The 16,309-nt window shown below is 41.5% G+C and overlaps 1 protein-coding gene across 2 annotated transcripts in view; it reads left to right on the top strand.

Moving 5' to 3' along the window:
- CDH4 (cadherin 4) overlaps window positions 1-16,309 on the top strand; it is a 643,793-nt gene that overhangs the window by 399,077 nt on the left and 228,407 nt on the right. The window contains exons 3-4 of one of the 2 annotated variants that reach the window (XM_026652874.1): window positions 3,876-4,099; window positions 14,295-14,297. In XM_026652874.1, coding sequence (XP_026508659.1) covers window positions 3,876-4,099; window positions 14,295-14,297 — 227 coding nt within the window. The remainder of the gene's footprint in view (window positions 1-3,875; window positions 4,100-14,294; window positions 14,298-16,309) is intronic. The other variant, XM_026652873.1, reaches the window with a different exon arrangement.

The following is a 16,309-nucleotide window of genomic DNA, read 5'->3' as shown; positions in this document are numbered from 1 at the left end:
TCTTTCTTTCTTTCTTTCTTTCTTTCTTTCTTTCTTTCTTTCTTTCTAATATATCAATTTTATCACTGTGCCTGTTTGGATTTTAGAGTTTACAGTTCCATTACTGTGACCTCCTGAGGTCCCTTCCAACCCTGATATTCTATGATTCTATGATACGTAAACCAGGGGCTAATAATGCTCCCAGATTTCGTTTGTACAGTACATAGAGTGCTGGGTGGGAGCAGTATAAAAATAAATAAATGGCAATAATACAGCTATAGTACACTCAGTGCTTGCCTACACAAACATTTAGGCCATGTCTACACTACCGCTTATGCCAGCAAAACTTATGTCACTCAGGGGTGTGAAAAAAACACCCCTGGGAGCACATAAATTCTGCCAGCATAAATGGTAGTGTGCACAGCGCTACGTCGGTGGAGAGCTTCTTCTACCGGCATAGCTACCGCCACTCGTTGGGATGGTTTAATAATGTTGATGGGAGAGCCCTCTCCCGTCGGTGTAGAGCAGCTACACGAGAGATCTGACAGTGGTGGAGCTGCATCTGTACAGCTGTTGCGCTGTAAGCTCTCTAGTGTAGACATAGCCTTAGTTTGCAGCAAGATGGAGTGCAAATCTACCCTATACTAGCCTGCCACTCACTAACTGCCCATGTGGGCTCAGCTATGCACTAATAGTGCTTTGAAACAGGAGTAGATTAAAGTGCACTAAGGAACTGTTAGTGCACGTCCACAGGGTTTACACGGACACTTAGTGAGGGGTAGATTCACACTCCAGCATGCTGCAAACTAAATATATAGACACGCCCTGAGTGTGTTCTTACATATTTACCATGGCTGAGAGTTGGGGGAAGATTGTCAAAAGCTCCTAATGGATTTAAGACCAGGAGTCCCATTGAAAGTCAGTCTCTAAATCCCATAGTGGCATTGAAATCTCCCCCTAAAATGCTAAATACTTAATGATTTTCTGGTGATAACGTAGCTTGGGTTGTGAGTGATGCCATGCAAACCTTACATGTTTATGCTTATTCAGACTTTAGGGTATTCCTCATTATTGGCCTAGTCTAAAGCCAGTGGACAGACTCTTCTTGATTTCAGTGGGTTTTGGCTCAGTCTCTATATGTATATGCAGTAATTCAAAGTGATCCCAGGATTTTAACAAGATGTAATGGGCCTGAATTAGAACGCTCACTCCAAAGAGCCACAGACGTTGAGAACGTTGTGATTCAGTTCTACATCAAAACTTTGCGGCTTGAGGCAACCTCCAACTTTTATTGACATCATGTAAGGCCTAAATCTGTAGACCTTCCTCATCCCTTACCCCAGCAAAACTCCTGTTCATCTCAACAAAAGTTTTGCCTTAGTAAGAACTGAGCTTCAAGCTACTGCACATCTTCCATTTTCTATGGCATCACTGACTGGACCTGAGACTACCAAGAACTTCAGAGCCAGGGCCGCAGAAAATTCCTTTATTTGGTTCCTGTGTCAGTGTCTATGTTTGATGCAGACTGTGAACTCTTAAAGGCAGAGACTGTACCTCCCTTTCCAAACCTCTGTAGAGAGCTGTTCAAAGTTACGTACCAATAATAACCAAAATAAAACTAACAATAATGTAATACTCTATTTCTTAGACAAACCAAGTCATTATTTTTGTTTGAACGTATAGCAGTGCAGAAGATGACCGTTCCTATTATGCAAAAAATATTTGGAGTCACGGAGGTGGGAGGCACAGATAACTGGGGAGAGGTTTAAATTGAAATATTCCAGATGAGACAGGCGTAGAAGTTATTTACTGCAAACCAAGCAACAATGAAAGGTGAAGTCAGAGAATAACACACTTTATAAAACAAAACAGTGAGGAGCTTTTTTCCCCTGGGTTTTGGAATAAACAGTAATTAAATCATGTAAAATGTGACAGTGAAATTGCTTAAAAACAAAATCCTCCCACTATAATTGCTTTGATACCCACGTTTTTTTTTAAATACTAGGTAACTTTATCCAGTGTTTTTATCAGCAAAATGTGACACTTGCTGTTGGTGCCTCATAATTTATTGCAGCATTAGCTGACAGTTCCAACAGCATATAGATTTAAAAATGTACTAACATGGTTTAAATAAATATATAATCTCGAAAGCCTTTGTAAGCAGCACCGTTATGAAATGATCTCGATACTAAACCCATTTAGAGATGCACTTTGCATAATGCAGCAGAAGGATGGACCAGTGGTTGGGGTACTAGTCTAGGACTCAGGAGACCTAGATTCACTTCATTGCTCCAGCACTGGCTTTGTGTGTGACCTTGGGCAAGTCACTTAGGGCTTGTCTAGACAGGGACACTCAGGATAATTAATTTGAATTAACTAAAGGTCTGAATTTAAAGTGGATTAGTTAAAGCCCCTGTTTGAATGCTCTAGTTCAGAATTAAAGAGTCCTCAATTTGGTTTAGTTTAATTCACTTCCAGAATGAATTAAGCTATAGTGAATTAAAGCCAATTTAGTTCTGAATGAGAGTATCCACGCAGGGGTTTAATGCTGCTGAGCTAATCCACTTTAAATTCATATCTTTAGTTAATTTGGATTAATTTTCCTGAGTGTCCCTGTCTAGACAAAATCCTACGGGTATGTCTACACAGCAAAGAAAAACCTGCGGCTGGCCCATGCTAGCTGACTCACCAAGACCCTCCCACCAGGGACCTAGAGCTCAGGCTCCAGCCTGACCCGGAGGTCAATGCAGCAATGAAACAGCCCCACAGCCCAAGTACCAGGGGCATGGGTTTTTCTTTGCTATGAAGACATAGCTTAAGTGTCTCTCTGTCTCTATTCCCTGTGTAAAAAGGGGTCCGACCTCTTGGGGGGTATTAGGAGGATAGATACATAAAAGATTGTGAGGTGCTCACATAGGACAGTGATTGCAGCCATATAAGTACCTAAGACAGATAGCTGTATATCCATTTGCAACACTTGAAATGTTTTCACTGCTGTAATGTGTTTCTTTTGATAGCGTGTATGTTTTTTTCTGGTGGCTTCTTGGAGCAGTCAAAAATATTGTGCTTTGCCGGTTCAAATCTTATCTAATCTGTCAATTGTGTTGCTTAATTAATATGGGGTGATTTGTTTTGTTTTTAACCTAACATTTGTGATATTCAGCATGGCATGCATAAAAAGTGCTTCTCAATCTCATCTTTACATTAATTCTACTTAAAAATACACAAAGATTTATAAATAAGAGAACTTTTATTCTCTTAGATTATATATATATATAGAGAGAGAGAGAGAGAGAGACTGTACATTGCAGTTTGTAGCTTGTTTCAGAGTTCCAACTCTTTCACTTGACTGTAATATGCCGAACAGTCAGATCAGCGAGAGATTACAGTTCTATCCAACTCCAGCAGAGGGATACATTTAAAATTTTTCTTTGTGTAAAAAATATTTTTTTATTATTCTGATAATTGAATTGTTACAGGTGTTTAAATTTTAGTTGAGCATCTATACATATCTGTCTCATAGGTAAATTGTTGAAGGGTTGGGCAAAAAAAATACATTTTGTCTAAAGAATACCCACAGTGGGGTAATAGACTCTGGTTGAATGTAAAAGATAATGGTGACAAGGGAGAAATCCACTTGTAGAAATGGGGAACAGCTGTGTTTTAGATCGAATGAAACTGTATCAAATACTTTAAAAATGGCCCGCAGCTTCTTCCCTGGGGATGGAGATAAAGCACAAGAGCATTCCCGAAAGGTCAAAGAAACAGTTAAATCATTTCCTTGATGGTTATTAGAGATATAGAGCATGTGGCTGAAAATTAAATGTCTGAAACTCATGTTTGATTGCTTTTTTTATCTGATATGCATGTTCTCTGTCTCTTGCCTCCTATTCTAGTGAAATTTAGTGACTGTCCTGGGAACAACGGAATTCGGTTCGAAACCAACAACTTGGACTTCAAAGTGAGGACAGATGGGACCATATATGCTGCCCACCAGGTGCAAATCCCCTTGAAGCAGACAGTGTTTATGGTAACTGCATGGGACCACCAGACCCTAGAGAGATGGGAGACAATGGTCAGATTACTGGTTGGGGAGAAAACACAGCACAATGGACACAAGGTAAAGGCCTTTAAGGCTGTCTTTCCTTGATTAAAATTGCCTCTTGTGGTGTTTCATAGAATCATAGAAATGTAGAGCTGGAACGGACCTCAAGAGGTCATCTAGGCCATCTCCATGCACTGAGGCAGGATTAAATATACCTAGACCTATTTCTTGTTATGTTGCCTATTTCTCAAAGAAGTTGCACATAATATGAATGTGAACTACATGTATTGTACAACTGTATTTAAAGGGCAGGTTTTCAAATAGGTAGTGCCACAAGCCATGGCCAACATCTTGTGAACAATTCTTTAGCAGTATATTCTCCTGCTGACACGTGCTTTCACTTAGTGTTACTAGAGAGGAGAATAAACTCCTCAGTTCATACTTTTATAGTCTTAAGTGATCACCTGGTTCTGATATACCGGTATATAGTGAAGCTTTTTAGTCTACAGAATTTTTCCTACTAGAATTTCTTTGCTGTTTACAGTTAAGATTGTCCCTCCACTGGAAATAAAGCCTTTGAATGAATGAATAGCAATAAGACCCCATGACCGACTGCCTTCCAGAACTTAATTGCAACCTTTTCTCAAAACACCCAGGGTCACATTTTGCTCTGTTGCAGTGGTGTAAATCTGGAATAACACCACTGACTCTGTTTCCACTGCTGCAGCTAAGAGGGGAATTTGACCCATGAAGTTTTCTACAGTGATTTTATAATAATAAATGTCTTGCAACGAACAATCTGTCTGTCTCTAAAGTCCCATGGAAATGCAGCGTGCTCCCACAGTGAGGATCAAGAGAAAAGATTTTAGCTTGTTTTCTTTGAAGACAACAAGGGTTGGAGCATTGTTTCTGACTCATAAGCAACACTCTCTAGTTCCCACAGTGGCCAAAAGGGCAACCAGGCACAACATGGCACCTTTGTGGCAGGCATTCAGTCTGCTGAGCATCAACGTCCCTTCTCCCTGGAGTTAAATAACCCAGGCCAGTTCCAAAGCCTTAGAAAAACCACCAATACATAAGGGAAATTTCATGAGACATCGCATCTCAAGTGTATTAATTATTATATATTTAACATCATAGATGTGCATGGTGACTAAAAAAGAAGGAACAGTCCCTGCCCTGCAGTCTGAGAGCTACGTCATGGACTTTAGGCTATGTCTACACTCTGAGTGAGGAGTGTGATTTCTCCTGCTTGTGTACGCATACTCACACTAGCTCTCAGTGAGCGATTAGCAGTGTAGCCACAGGAGCAGAGGCATGGCTGAGCCGTATTGAGTACATACCTACTGGTTTCACACATGGCTCAGCTGAGCCTCCACTGCCATTACCACTGCTACTGCGGCGACACTGCTATTTACGCCTGCGCTAACTCAATGAGAGCTAGCGCGAGTACGTGTACGTGAGCAAGGGACTCACAACCCTAGCTCGTAGTGTAGACGACAATGGTACAGAGCCACCCCACCACAGGGGCAGCTCAGAGAGGCCACAATCCTTCTCCGTGCTTTATGACAGTGCCTCTAAGTACACCCAGACCTCTCTGGGCGGTCACAGTCCTGCTTCCTTCCCATCCTTTTTGGGACAGTTTTCACCTGCTGGGAAACATGGTAGAAAGCACTTAGATGGAGTTGTTTTCTGTAGCCACCCAGAACTTTTACAAGGCTTTGAGCCATGTACATATACCACCTGCTCCATCTTCTGCAGCATTGCTCTGTCTTGTACAAGACATAACTAAGCCCTGTACATTATATCAAAAGAATCCAGCTAGGCAAAATTTTTCAGAGAAAAATACAGATACACCTCAATGTTCCATGAATTTGTGTTGGTTTCACTGAATTGTTTCAGTTGAAAAAAAATAATCCTAAGAAATCAAACAGTTTCATTTTGACATTTTTCCTAATGATACATTTTAAATGTTTTGGTTCAAAATTACTTTTTCTTTCAAAAATGTCCTTTAATTTTATTTTAGAAAATCCAAACAAAAATATATAAAACTCTTGAAATCAAATCAAAATGTTTCATTTTGGAGATGCACAAATTTTGTTTTACTTTTTGATTCGTTAAAAATTCTGAAAAATTTCATTTTGTGTTTAAGCTTAAAAGCGATTTAAAAAAATTCAGAGTTGCCAATGAATTGAAAAGAAAAATCTATTCATCACAAAGCTTTGCAAAAGAAAACCCATTTCTCTCTAACAGTGATTAAATATTGAGGAACAAAGTAATGCAGCCTCTGTACTACAGTTTCTTCTCACTCTGGGAAAACACAGAGAATGCACATTTCTGCTTTAGTAAAATATTTGACTGGAAATTCCTCTAATGTTAATATAAACTGAACTGTGGTTCAAGATAGAACGAGCCACAGCTTTTTAAAATTCATATCGTTCCTTTCTAAAAGCCTTATTAGTTTGAGGCTGAAAAATTGTGGAAAACAAGACTAATGACAAGGTCACAGACAGTTTTATTGTGCCACATCACAGGCATCTGACTTGTGTTTTATTTAAATCCTTATGCTTTTTGCAAGCAAAATAAGACTTTGTTTACCAAAGAAAGGAACAACATCATGAGATTATTTTCAAAGATAACAATGTGGTGCTAAAAACCAACAATATCCAGTTTCAGGCCACGACCCTAATATACAGCATTTCATGGCTTTTACGGGAAAAGATTTGAAATGTATTTTTATAAGGTATAATACGACTCAAGCAAAAATGCTTTTACAAAAACTGTTTTAGGGACTTTTCCGATTCACCTGCAAGACTTCAAATAAATATCAATAATGTTTCCTGAGAACAACAAACCATTACGTGTGATCTGTGTTGCGGTATAGACCAGTGTTTCTCAACCTCTTTGATACTAGGGACCGGCTTGCTGCCTTCCTAAATTGTGTCAGGGAGACTTTAGGGACCGACGCCGATCCACGGACCAATTGTTGAGAAACACTGGTGTGGACCATCAAAATCATCCATTTTACTTTGTAAATCTGTGAGCGATTTTGTGTAGGTGATCTGTAGCTCCTGGATCATTAAAAATTGCTGGTATTAAGTCTCTTACCCAGCCCTCTGCTATCAGAGTTTGCTGGCCTTTATCCCTAACACAGACATCCCCTTTGGGGCTGGTTAGCACTGACCTGTAACTCCTCATGCTCCTTGGGGATTGCAGACCAACTATGACTGACTCTTGCAGAGGTATACTGGGCAAAAGAGAAGTGTCATATTCCTCTGCTTCTCCGCCCCTTCCCACCCCCACCCCACCCACCAGCATATTCATTGAAGGAGGAAACAAAATTTGGTTCAGAATTATCAATGAATTAAAATTCCATAAGGAAATTATTGGCCTACCTAGAGAGGGCACCATTCAAAAGTTAGCTTGTCCTAATGAAAAAAACCAGGAGTACCTGTGGCACCTTAGAGACTAACAAATTTATGTGAGCATAAGCTTTCTTGGGCTAAAACCCCCTTCATAGGATGCATAGAATGGAACATATAGTAAGGAGATATATATACATACAGAGAACATGAAAAAGTGGGGGTGCTAATCAGGGCCGGCTCCAGAGTTTTAGCCGCCCCAAGCAGCCAAAAAACAAAAAAAACAAAAACAAAAAACCGCAATCGTGATCTGCGGCGGCAATTCGGCGGGAGGTCCTTCGCTCCCAGGCAGAGCGAGGGACCGTCCGCCGAATTGCCGCCGAATACCTGGACGTGCCGCCCCTCTCCGGAGCTGCCGCCCCAAGCACCTGCTTGACAAGCTGGTGCCTGGAGGGCCTGGTCCTAATGGTTACTACAGTGCAACCCTTATAGAGAGGAAGGTTGATCCAGTGGTTAGGGCACTAGCCTGAAACTGAGGAAAGATAGGATCAGATCCCAGCTCTGCCATGCACTCTCTGGGTGTGGGCTCTTTGGCAAGTCACTTAAAATGGAGATAATAGCACGGCCCTACCTCTCTGTAGTGCAGGGCCGCCTGGGGGGGGGCAAATGGGGCAATTTGCCCCAGGCCCTGCAGAGGCCCCCACGAGTATTCTATAGTATTGCAACTATTTTTTTATGGAAGGGGCCTCCGAAATTGCTTTGCCCCAGGCCCCCTGAATCCTCTGGGCGGCCCTGCTGTAGTGTTGTCAGGATGCATTCTTTAACGATTGGGAGGCACTCAAATATTGTGACAACAGGGGCCACAGATGGAGCTTAGACAGAAACATCATGGTATTTGAGAAGCCTTCACAATGGACAGCGTGCTGGTAGGCAGCTGCTCTGCAGTGAGGCTGCCATTGAATTCAGAAGGGCACTGGGCTGCGGCTGCAGTCTACCTGCAAGCCGTTCACCGGAGAATTAGAGATTTTGTTATTATCCCTGTATCTCAGTAACAGCAGCATGGTTGCTCTTGGTGAAAACTGACATTTTTAGAGCTGAGCAACGCTTACACTATGGCCCTGTTTCCTCTCTTTTGTTTTACACCCATAAAATTTGCTAATTACCTTAGAGATAACATAACCTCATTCTTGAAGGATCGATAAGGAATGCTGCATAAACATGAGGTAACAGCTATTTATCCTAGGCATCGCTGGCCTGACACATTTTCAGTGTTCACCACTGTAATACAAGGATTTTAACTACAGACTCTAAGTTTCATTAGATTATGATAAAAGTCAGGGTAAGTATACAACCCATTTTATGAGCCATAGAGAATTTTTTTTCTCTTAGCAACTACTTGAAGGTAAACTTTTTTCTGGTGAGTACAAGTGGTGTTAGTAACTGTAGGAACTTTTTTTTGTTCAGTCTTGCAGGAAACCTGATAGCAATTCAATTAGAAAATGCAAATGAGGTCACATATTTCCCACTGGAGTGCTGAATTACCCCAGAGGAAACTGAGCGATATTCTAGCATAACAGTAAATACTTAAGATAAAGTTTTTCACACTGTTCTCATCTGACTGGCTGTTGTTGCAATTGAAAGTGTCAATGGGACCTGTGGGTATAGTTTGCAAACAAGAAATTGTTGTTTATGGAACTAATATTAGGCCCTTATAGCTCACGTCAGCATTTATGAAAAGATAAACTTGAGTGGGATAATATTCTAGAAGAAAACAAAGTCAGCTTGCTGGCTTTACTTATCTGGAATTAGCTATGCATTGTTGGCTTTGCTAAGAACGTGTTTTTCTATCAAATGCATATTCAATTAACCAAATGCAAAGGACGAAAACTATATGCTTGTAAACAGTGATAAAGCTGAAGATATCAGTCTTCAGAATACCCCATGTTTCATATGTGCACACCCTGAAATCTTCCTAAAGACTATGGATGATTCTGTATCCATCTACTTCCTAGTCTTCCACACCTCCCCTTCCAGTCTATACAAAGTGCAGTTACTGAGATCCTCATTGCTGTCTATCATGCCAGTCCTCTCCACCCACTTCTTTGAATCCCTTGAAGTCAGTGGACCTATGTTGATTTTCACCAGCTGAGGATTTGGCCCATAAAGGGCAAGCTGAACGTTTTCCCCCCCTTATACATATGTGCTGAAACCCATGAAATCAGTTGTGACAGACTGTTTTCTCTTCATTACTGTATTTAATTTTTCTGTAATTATCACTCTATACATTAATATTGATATCACAGAAACAGAGAAGAGAGTTCACAGCAAAAGGGGTTGGGGATACAAGAAGTGTTATGGCAACCCTTGTTGCTGTCAGTAACTTACCCAGGGAGAAATCTGTTTTTACTTCAGTTATTCTCTTTGTAAATCCTATTGTCTTCCTGCCCTGTCCTCCCCAGTTCTCATAACTGAAGAGGGATTTTGTGAAGTGAATGGAAACTGTGCAACTACAACCTTGCAAATACATGCATATGCACCAGCACAAGCAAAAAAGTAGAGATATCTGTGTCTAAAAAATCAATACTCACGTAAGCCTTGCCTACGTTGTGCTACGTCCCATCTCATTTTGGCGTTCGTTCAGGAACCAGATGTAGAATCAGCTGCTACACACCATGAACATGAAAATCTTGTGGAATCAGTGCCAATTGACTGTTAAGGCTATTTTCCCGAGTTACAGCCCTTACGTTATCATCTGTGGAGTTTTACCCTCGCTAGCTGTCTAACGTGTTTTCCACCCCCTTGGATCACATATATAAAAGATTGAAATACCTCCATAAGAAAAAAGAGACTTGTTCAGAATAGGGCTTGTTTACGCCATTGCCAGCCAGGATGTGCCTTTGACGAGTCTGGGGGCAATGAAACACACCTTTCTCTGTTCTCTGGATGGGGCGGGGGAGAATACAGGGGGAAGATCCCAAGCAGGAGAAGCAGGGGTAGCGCCATACACAATGCTGTATTTTCCCCTCCCCCTCCTGCTGGATGTGTACATGGAACATGGAGGAAATGCTGCTTCATTCTCTTTCCCTCCCTCCCATACCAGTCTCTTCCCCCATGCACAGGGGATGGGCTAACTCACAGGGCAACAAGGTAATGAAACTTGTCCCGCCCACTCCTGCCATTGGATGGGGACGGGTTTGAATCATGGAGATTGGCTGAGGGGCATTCTGGCTCCCTAAAAATTCTCTCTTGTGCTTTCAGATGTATCCGATATCCATCTTTCTTTTCTTTCCTAAACTGGTTTACAGTGTTAAGAAGCTTTTGTACAGTGTTAAGAAGCATCTCCACAAAGATGATTGTATTTGCTTTGCGTTATTAGTTAGAGGGAACCAAATTTTCAAAAGCCTATTCAACCCGCCAGATGCATAATATGCACACGCACTCGTTGTGACTGCAGAATCCTACATTTGCATGCACACAGCATTTTTCATGCACAGCACAAACAGCACATGCATACAGCTGGTTGCACAGTTTGGTCACATAAGCGCACTGGTTTCCTCATGCCAGTGATGGATTTGGCATGCATAATACATGTGTGCGCATTTTGCAGGGCACAGTCTCCTCCTTTAAGGGAAGATGGCTCTGTTAGAATCTCGCTCAAACTTTTTCCTGTCTGTCAGCTGATGTTTTCTGGAAGTCTGTGTGACTTGCCAAATCTGACAATTTTTCTTACTAATTGACTCTAATGTGATCTGTTCTATACAGCCACACTGTTAACTGATAAAAAAAGAAAGTAATAAATTTTTGCTTAACTAGCTGATTTAATTAAAAATGTTTTATACTGTAATTGTACGGTTTCTATAAACTGAGAGGTAATTTTGTTTAATGAGTTCCTAACCAAACATAACATTCTTGACTGTGTGTAGCCAGATTTGATAAAGGTCACAAATACTCAGATTCCACTGTTTGCTTTTGTAAATAGCAATGATCAAACAGCTTGATTTGGCACTTGAAATATCCGGGCTGGATTGGTTCCTCCTATTCCTGTTTGCACCAGAAATTATTAATATAGTTTTAGGAGCAGAGGGGGATCTTCTCTGGATCTGAACACTGTTCATTATCTTTAAAGTGGAAATACACTGCCAAAATCACGTCTTATTGTCAATTAGTGGCTTCTCTGCAAACACATTAATTTAATGCCCCTGCTGAAGTACTGTGCACATTGGAACATCTTGCTGCTAAAATGCCAGTTTTCAGAGCACTTTGACACAAATCATTCATGAATAGCAATTTATGCTTTGATGCTAATGGGACGTGACGTGAAGCTATCTTTGATTAAATTCACCACAGAGCTTACAACTATTTGTAAATATGGCTGATAAGTAGCCATAATAGACTTCCGATAGGAAAACAACAGAGAAAAACAGATTTTGGATTCCTCACCTGCACAGTTCCAACACAACAGCTTAAACTAAACTGACTGTAGTAAAAGAAGGTCTAAAATAAGAAGGGTCATCCTTCTACCACATTTCCCCCCCTGCCTTCAACTTTGGCGAATTCAGCAATGACCTAAATACAAAAGAATCAATTACCCTAAAATAAATTCTCCTTTTGCTCTGAAAACCTTTCATTATGCTGCGTGACAACACAAAATGAAATCACTCTCACTGCTAAAAGATCAAAAGTAGAAAAAAGGTGTATTTTGGAGAAAAGGGCCTTATTCTTCCTCTGCTACCATCACTGATGTCAGCAAACTGTTGTCTCCTCAGAACAGAATTCATGCACATGTTTATTCAGCACCATTCTCGTGTTCTCTTTGTTAAAGAACTTAGATATATTTTCATTGTTTTATTTTGTGGTTTGGTAAATAGCATTTTCTGCTGTCATTCCCATAGCTACCATGGAAACCAGCTAAAATGCTTCAGAATAAATACTTTTAAATAGATATGCTGGGAAGAAGGAAATGGTGCCACCTTTCAAAATGTGTATTGGTGTGCAGGAAGAAGAGATATATGTTGGAGGATTGGATTGAAGATTGTTCTCTAGAGACTTGTCATTTATTTTTTAAAAAATCTAACCTCAGTAAAATATTGGGTTTGACAATAAAAACAAAACAAAACAACAGAGTATTTATCTTCTGAAATGTGTCTGACCCAAAGCTATAAAGAGGCAATGAAAATAATAAGACTAACAAATCAGAAAAACACAAGCAAGTCATAAATAATTTTGATATTTTGGAAATGAAAACACTTTTCCCTCTCCTCCCACCGTGGTTATTGTTTATTCACGAAGCAAGAGTAATATATTTCAGCACTGAATGGGAAATGTTTCATTTCCAGGGCTGATCGCTATAAAATTAATAATCTTTAAAGAATACACTTTAAGACACAATATTATTTATATGCAGAGAATGGCGGCTTATTTACCCAAATGTTAGTGCGATCCAAAATGTTCAGCTAAGCAGGAACACAAAATATATTATATTATATTATGTAAATGGGATTGTGATACGCTCTGCTGGATAATAACTTCCAGATGTCTCTGTAGCCAGAGGCTGACAGATATCAAAGACAGGTTGGCTGGAAGGGGAGAGGTGCCAGCTGGCTGGACTGGTTACTGCTAAGTGTAGCGGAAGGTGAAAGCTGGTGTTACTTCACACACACTGATTTTATTTGTGGACAAGTGAAAAGATTGTGGCGCAGCTTTCTCTTTGCTGTCTGAGATGGTAATTGTGGTTATTGGACTCCCTAGTGCCATTCATCTTATGTGAGTTATTTTCTTCTTAGGTCTATTTTGTAAATGAGAGTTACACTTAGCACAACAGGCCCCCCATTAAAGTTTGACAGGCCACAAACTAACAATAGCAAGTATTTAAATAGAGCCGTCAGCCTAGTGGGTACTCCTGGCCTTTGCAGACAATGCAAAATGGAAATGAGGAATCTCTGAGTTCTTTAAGTCAGGAGATAGACAGGCAGAAGCCCAGTAAAGCCAGAGCTCCAAGGAACCTCTGGTGTTTTAAGAAGCATCATCTAAACTTGCTTAGACTTTGTCTACATTAGCACTTTTGTCAGTAAAAGTTTTGTCAGTCAGTGGTGTGAAAAAACACACCCCTGACCGACAAAACTTTCACTGACAAAAGCGCAGGTGTGGACAGCGCTATGTCAGCAGGAGACGCTCTGCTGCTGACATAGCTACCGCCGCTCGTTAGGGGTGGTTTAATTATGTCAGCAGGAGAGCTCTCTCCCACTGGCATAGAGTGGCCACACAGGAGACCTTACAGAGGCGCAGTTGCAGCTGTACAGTTGTCTCACTGTAACGTCCGTAGTGTAGACAAATTAGTTTTAAAATCTGGAAGTCACCTAGAGTCTCATCTACATGAGCATTAAATACCAGTGTTCAGAAGAACACCTAGTGTAGACAAGACTATACATCCACACTCATTTAAGTTCAAGGTGAGAATGAACCAGGAAACATGGGACCCAGACTTACTCCCATTGAAGTCAATAACAAAGCTCCAGTTATGGACTTCAATGAGACCAGGTGCTGACACATGGATTGTCCTGGGAACAAAAGGAGTTTGTCTAATATTAAAGATTGAAGGCAGGGACACTGCCTTCTGTATCTCACTCAGTTCTGAGCACCCTGTTAGCACGTAGGACTTTACCCAGTATCCATTGACGTCAATTGAAGGACACACATTGACTTCAATGGGCATTGGATCAAGCCCTTAACAAGTAACAGTATACTTTAAAAGTGAAAATATTGTGGGATAATTTATAAACCTATTAACAGTAAATATGCTGCAAGGAAAACACAGAATGTAGAGGACATTTCCCCTTGTTACAAATGTAGGGCCAGATTCTGCCACCTTTATGCACTGTCACAGGCTGGCTGGCCCTTTAAGGGTTTAGCCTGTAATGGATCAACTATCTCCCCCACCCACACACATACACACATCTGCTGGAGATCCAGGTAGCTCAACTTAGTTATCAGACTCAGGCGGGGGAGTGCTGGGGGCTTTCCATAAAGAGCTGGGTTGGAAGTGGGGAGTTCTTATTTTCTAGGAGCAGCCTGGAAGAAGGCTGAACTTCAGAAAGGGGAGAAGAGCAGACAGGCTCCTCCCAGAATGAACTGGGTCTGACTGGAGGCAGGAACTTGGTTGAGCGGCACCTGCCTGAACTGCTTAGAAAGGGGCGGAGTATGCCAGCCCCTGGGTAGTGGGGATGTTTCAGGCATAGGAACCTGTGATGAGGCCTGGAAAGACTACAGCATTTGAGGTGTGTCTGTGAGGAAGAGGTGGCTGGGCTGAAGGTTTGGTGGTTTTCATAGTTTTGGATGGACTTTAGTAACAGGCTCCGAGGCCCCAGAAGGGGCTGGACACTGCAAAGTGGGCTGGTTGCAGGGCCAGGCCTCTCCTACAACTGAAGTAGGACAAAGCACCCTGGGGGAAACTGAGGCAAAAGTTGCTGCAGCGCTATATGTGAACACAAGGGGGTGGGCTGGGTGGCAGCTTTGCTACACAAACACTCTGATTTTACTAGGACTGCTTGAAAAGTTAGGGGGCTACTCAGCGTAAGGATGTGGGACTCTGGCCCTTCCTCTAGAAGAGAAGGGGAACCATTGCTCCATTTTAAAATAACAGGAGCGCACAGTGAATACTGAAAATGTAATTTTTTTTTTTGTATTTGGCTTTTCAGGGGAAGAAATGTTACTTTATTAACAAAAAATTTACCTGTTTGATTATTTGTCATGCAGTAGCTCCTAGGAGCCCCAGTCATGGGCAAGGACTCCTTTGTACAAACACAGAACAAAAAGATGGTCTCTGCCCAAAAGAACATACTATCTAAATAATACAGATAACATTGCTAACGTCACAGTCCTTTCAGGCGCAGTTCTTAATAAATCTGCCCTGATACCTTTGTACTAACTACACGTATGTACAGTTATTGCTGAAACGTGACTATTAAGGCACCAAATCACACTAATTCTGAATTTATAACAAATTTGCTTTCCAGCCTAGTCTGCCCTGCAACAGTTTTCCTTTGGCCCCATACTTTGTCTTCAGTCTCCTTTCTTTGACTCAAGGGCTTTGGTCCAACTCCAAGCTTTCGTTCCTACCTACGTCTCTGATTCATCAATGTCCCAAGGAAACAGGTGCCGTTACTGAATTACGGTGCCTCCTTTATTGATTCCTTTAATCGACTAAGTGTTGCTGATGCCCTTATTTGACTGTTCAATGTACAGCGCTTGACCACAGCACTACACATCTTAAATGCCACCTCATAACATCCAGGATGGAAAGAAACCACTGGCAGAAAGTAGAATTAGATTCCTGGTTTGGCATGTGTTTTCCCTCCTGTTGCAGAATGAGGTGCAGTGTAAATATAGTCCAGAGAACTCTGTTTTCATTCCTTGCATGGTCATGATACAGGGAATTCCCCTAAATCTGTCTGAAATACACCATGGGGTATCCCACTCATGCCAACCTGTTAGGGACCCTACAAACAGCTAAAATAGATCCAGTGATTACCGAGTAATGATCTGCAAAGGGCAAATGTCACACTGAGTTTGTATCCACTAAGTGTGTAGAGAATCAGCAGGAGAAAAGATGATACTATTGCAAATATAGGCCCCAAAGTAAGTGGCACATTGTGCCTGTCCCTTATTCAATTGCATGGGAGTAGGGAGAGTACAAGGTGACCGTCTGCCTATATGCACCCCAAGCACAAAGGTTAGGGACATGCATAGTCCCTGCTTTTGGGGGAACACAGGGATGGCACAAGGCATACATCACTCCCTAAAGGATGATAAAGTGGAGTGATGCCCCCACACATCCCATCCACGCTGAACCCAGGGCCGGCTCCAGGCACCAAGCACCCAAGCTGGTGCTTGGGGCGGCACCTGGAGGGGGGGCGGCGCGGCGCTC

The sequence above is a fragment of the Terrapene carolina genome, unplaced genomic scaffold, assembly GCF_002925995.2.
Source record: "Terrapene carolina triunguis isolate 2854851 unplaced genomic scaffold, T_m_triunguis-2.0 Scaffold130, whole genome shotgun sequence".
Classification (NCBI taxonomy): Eukaryota; Metazoa; Chordata; order Testudines; family Emydidae; genus Terrapene; species Terrapene triunguis.
The sequence above is the reverse complement of the archived record's forward strand: the minus strand, read 5'-3'. Positions and strand labels throughout refer to the sequence as shown.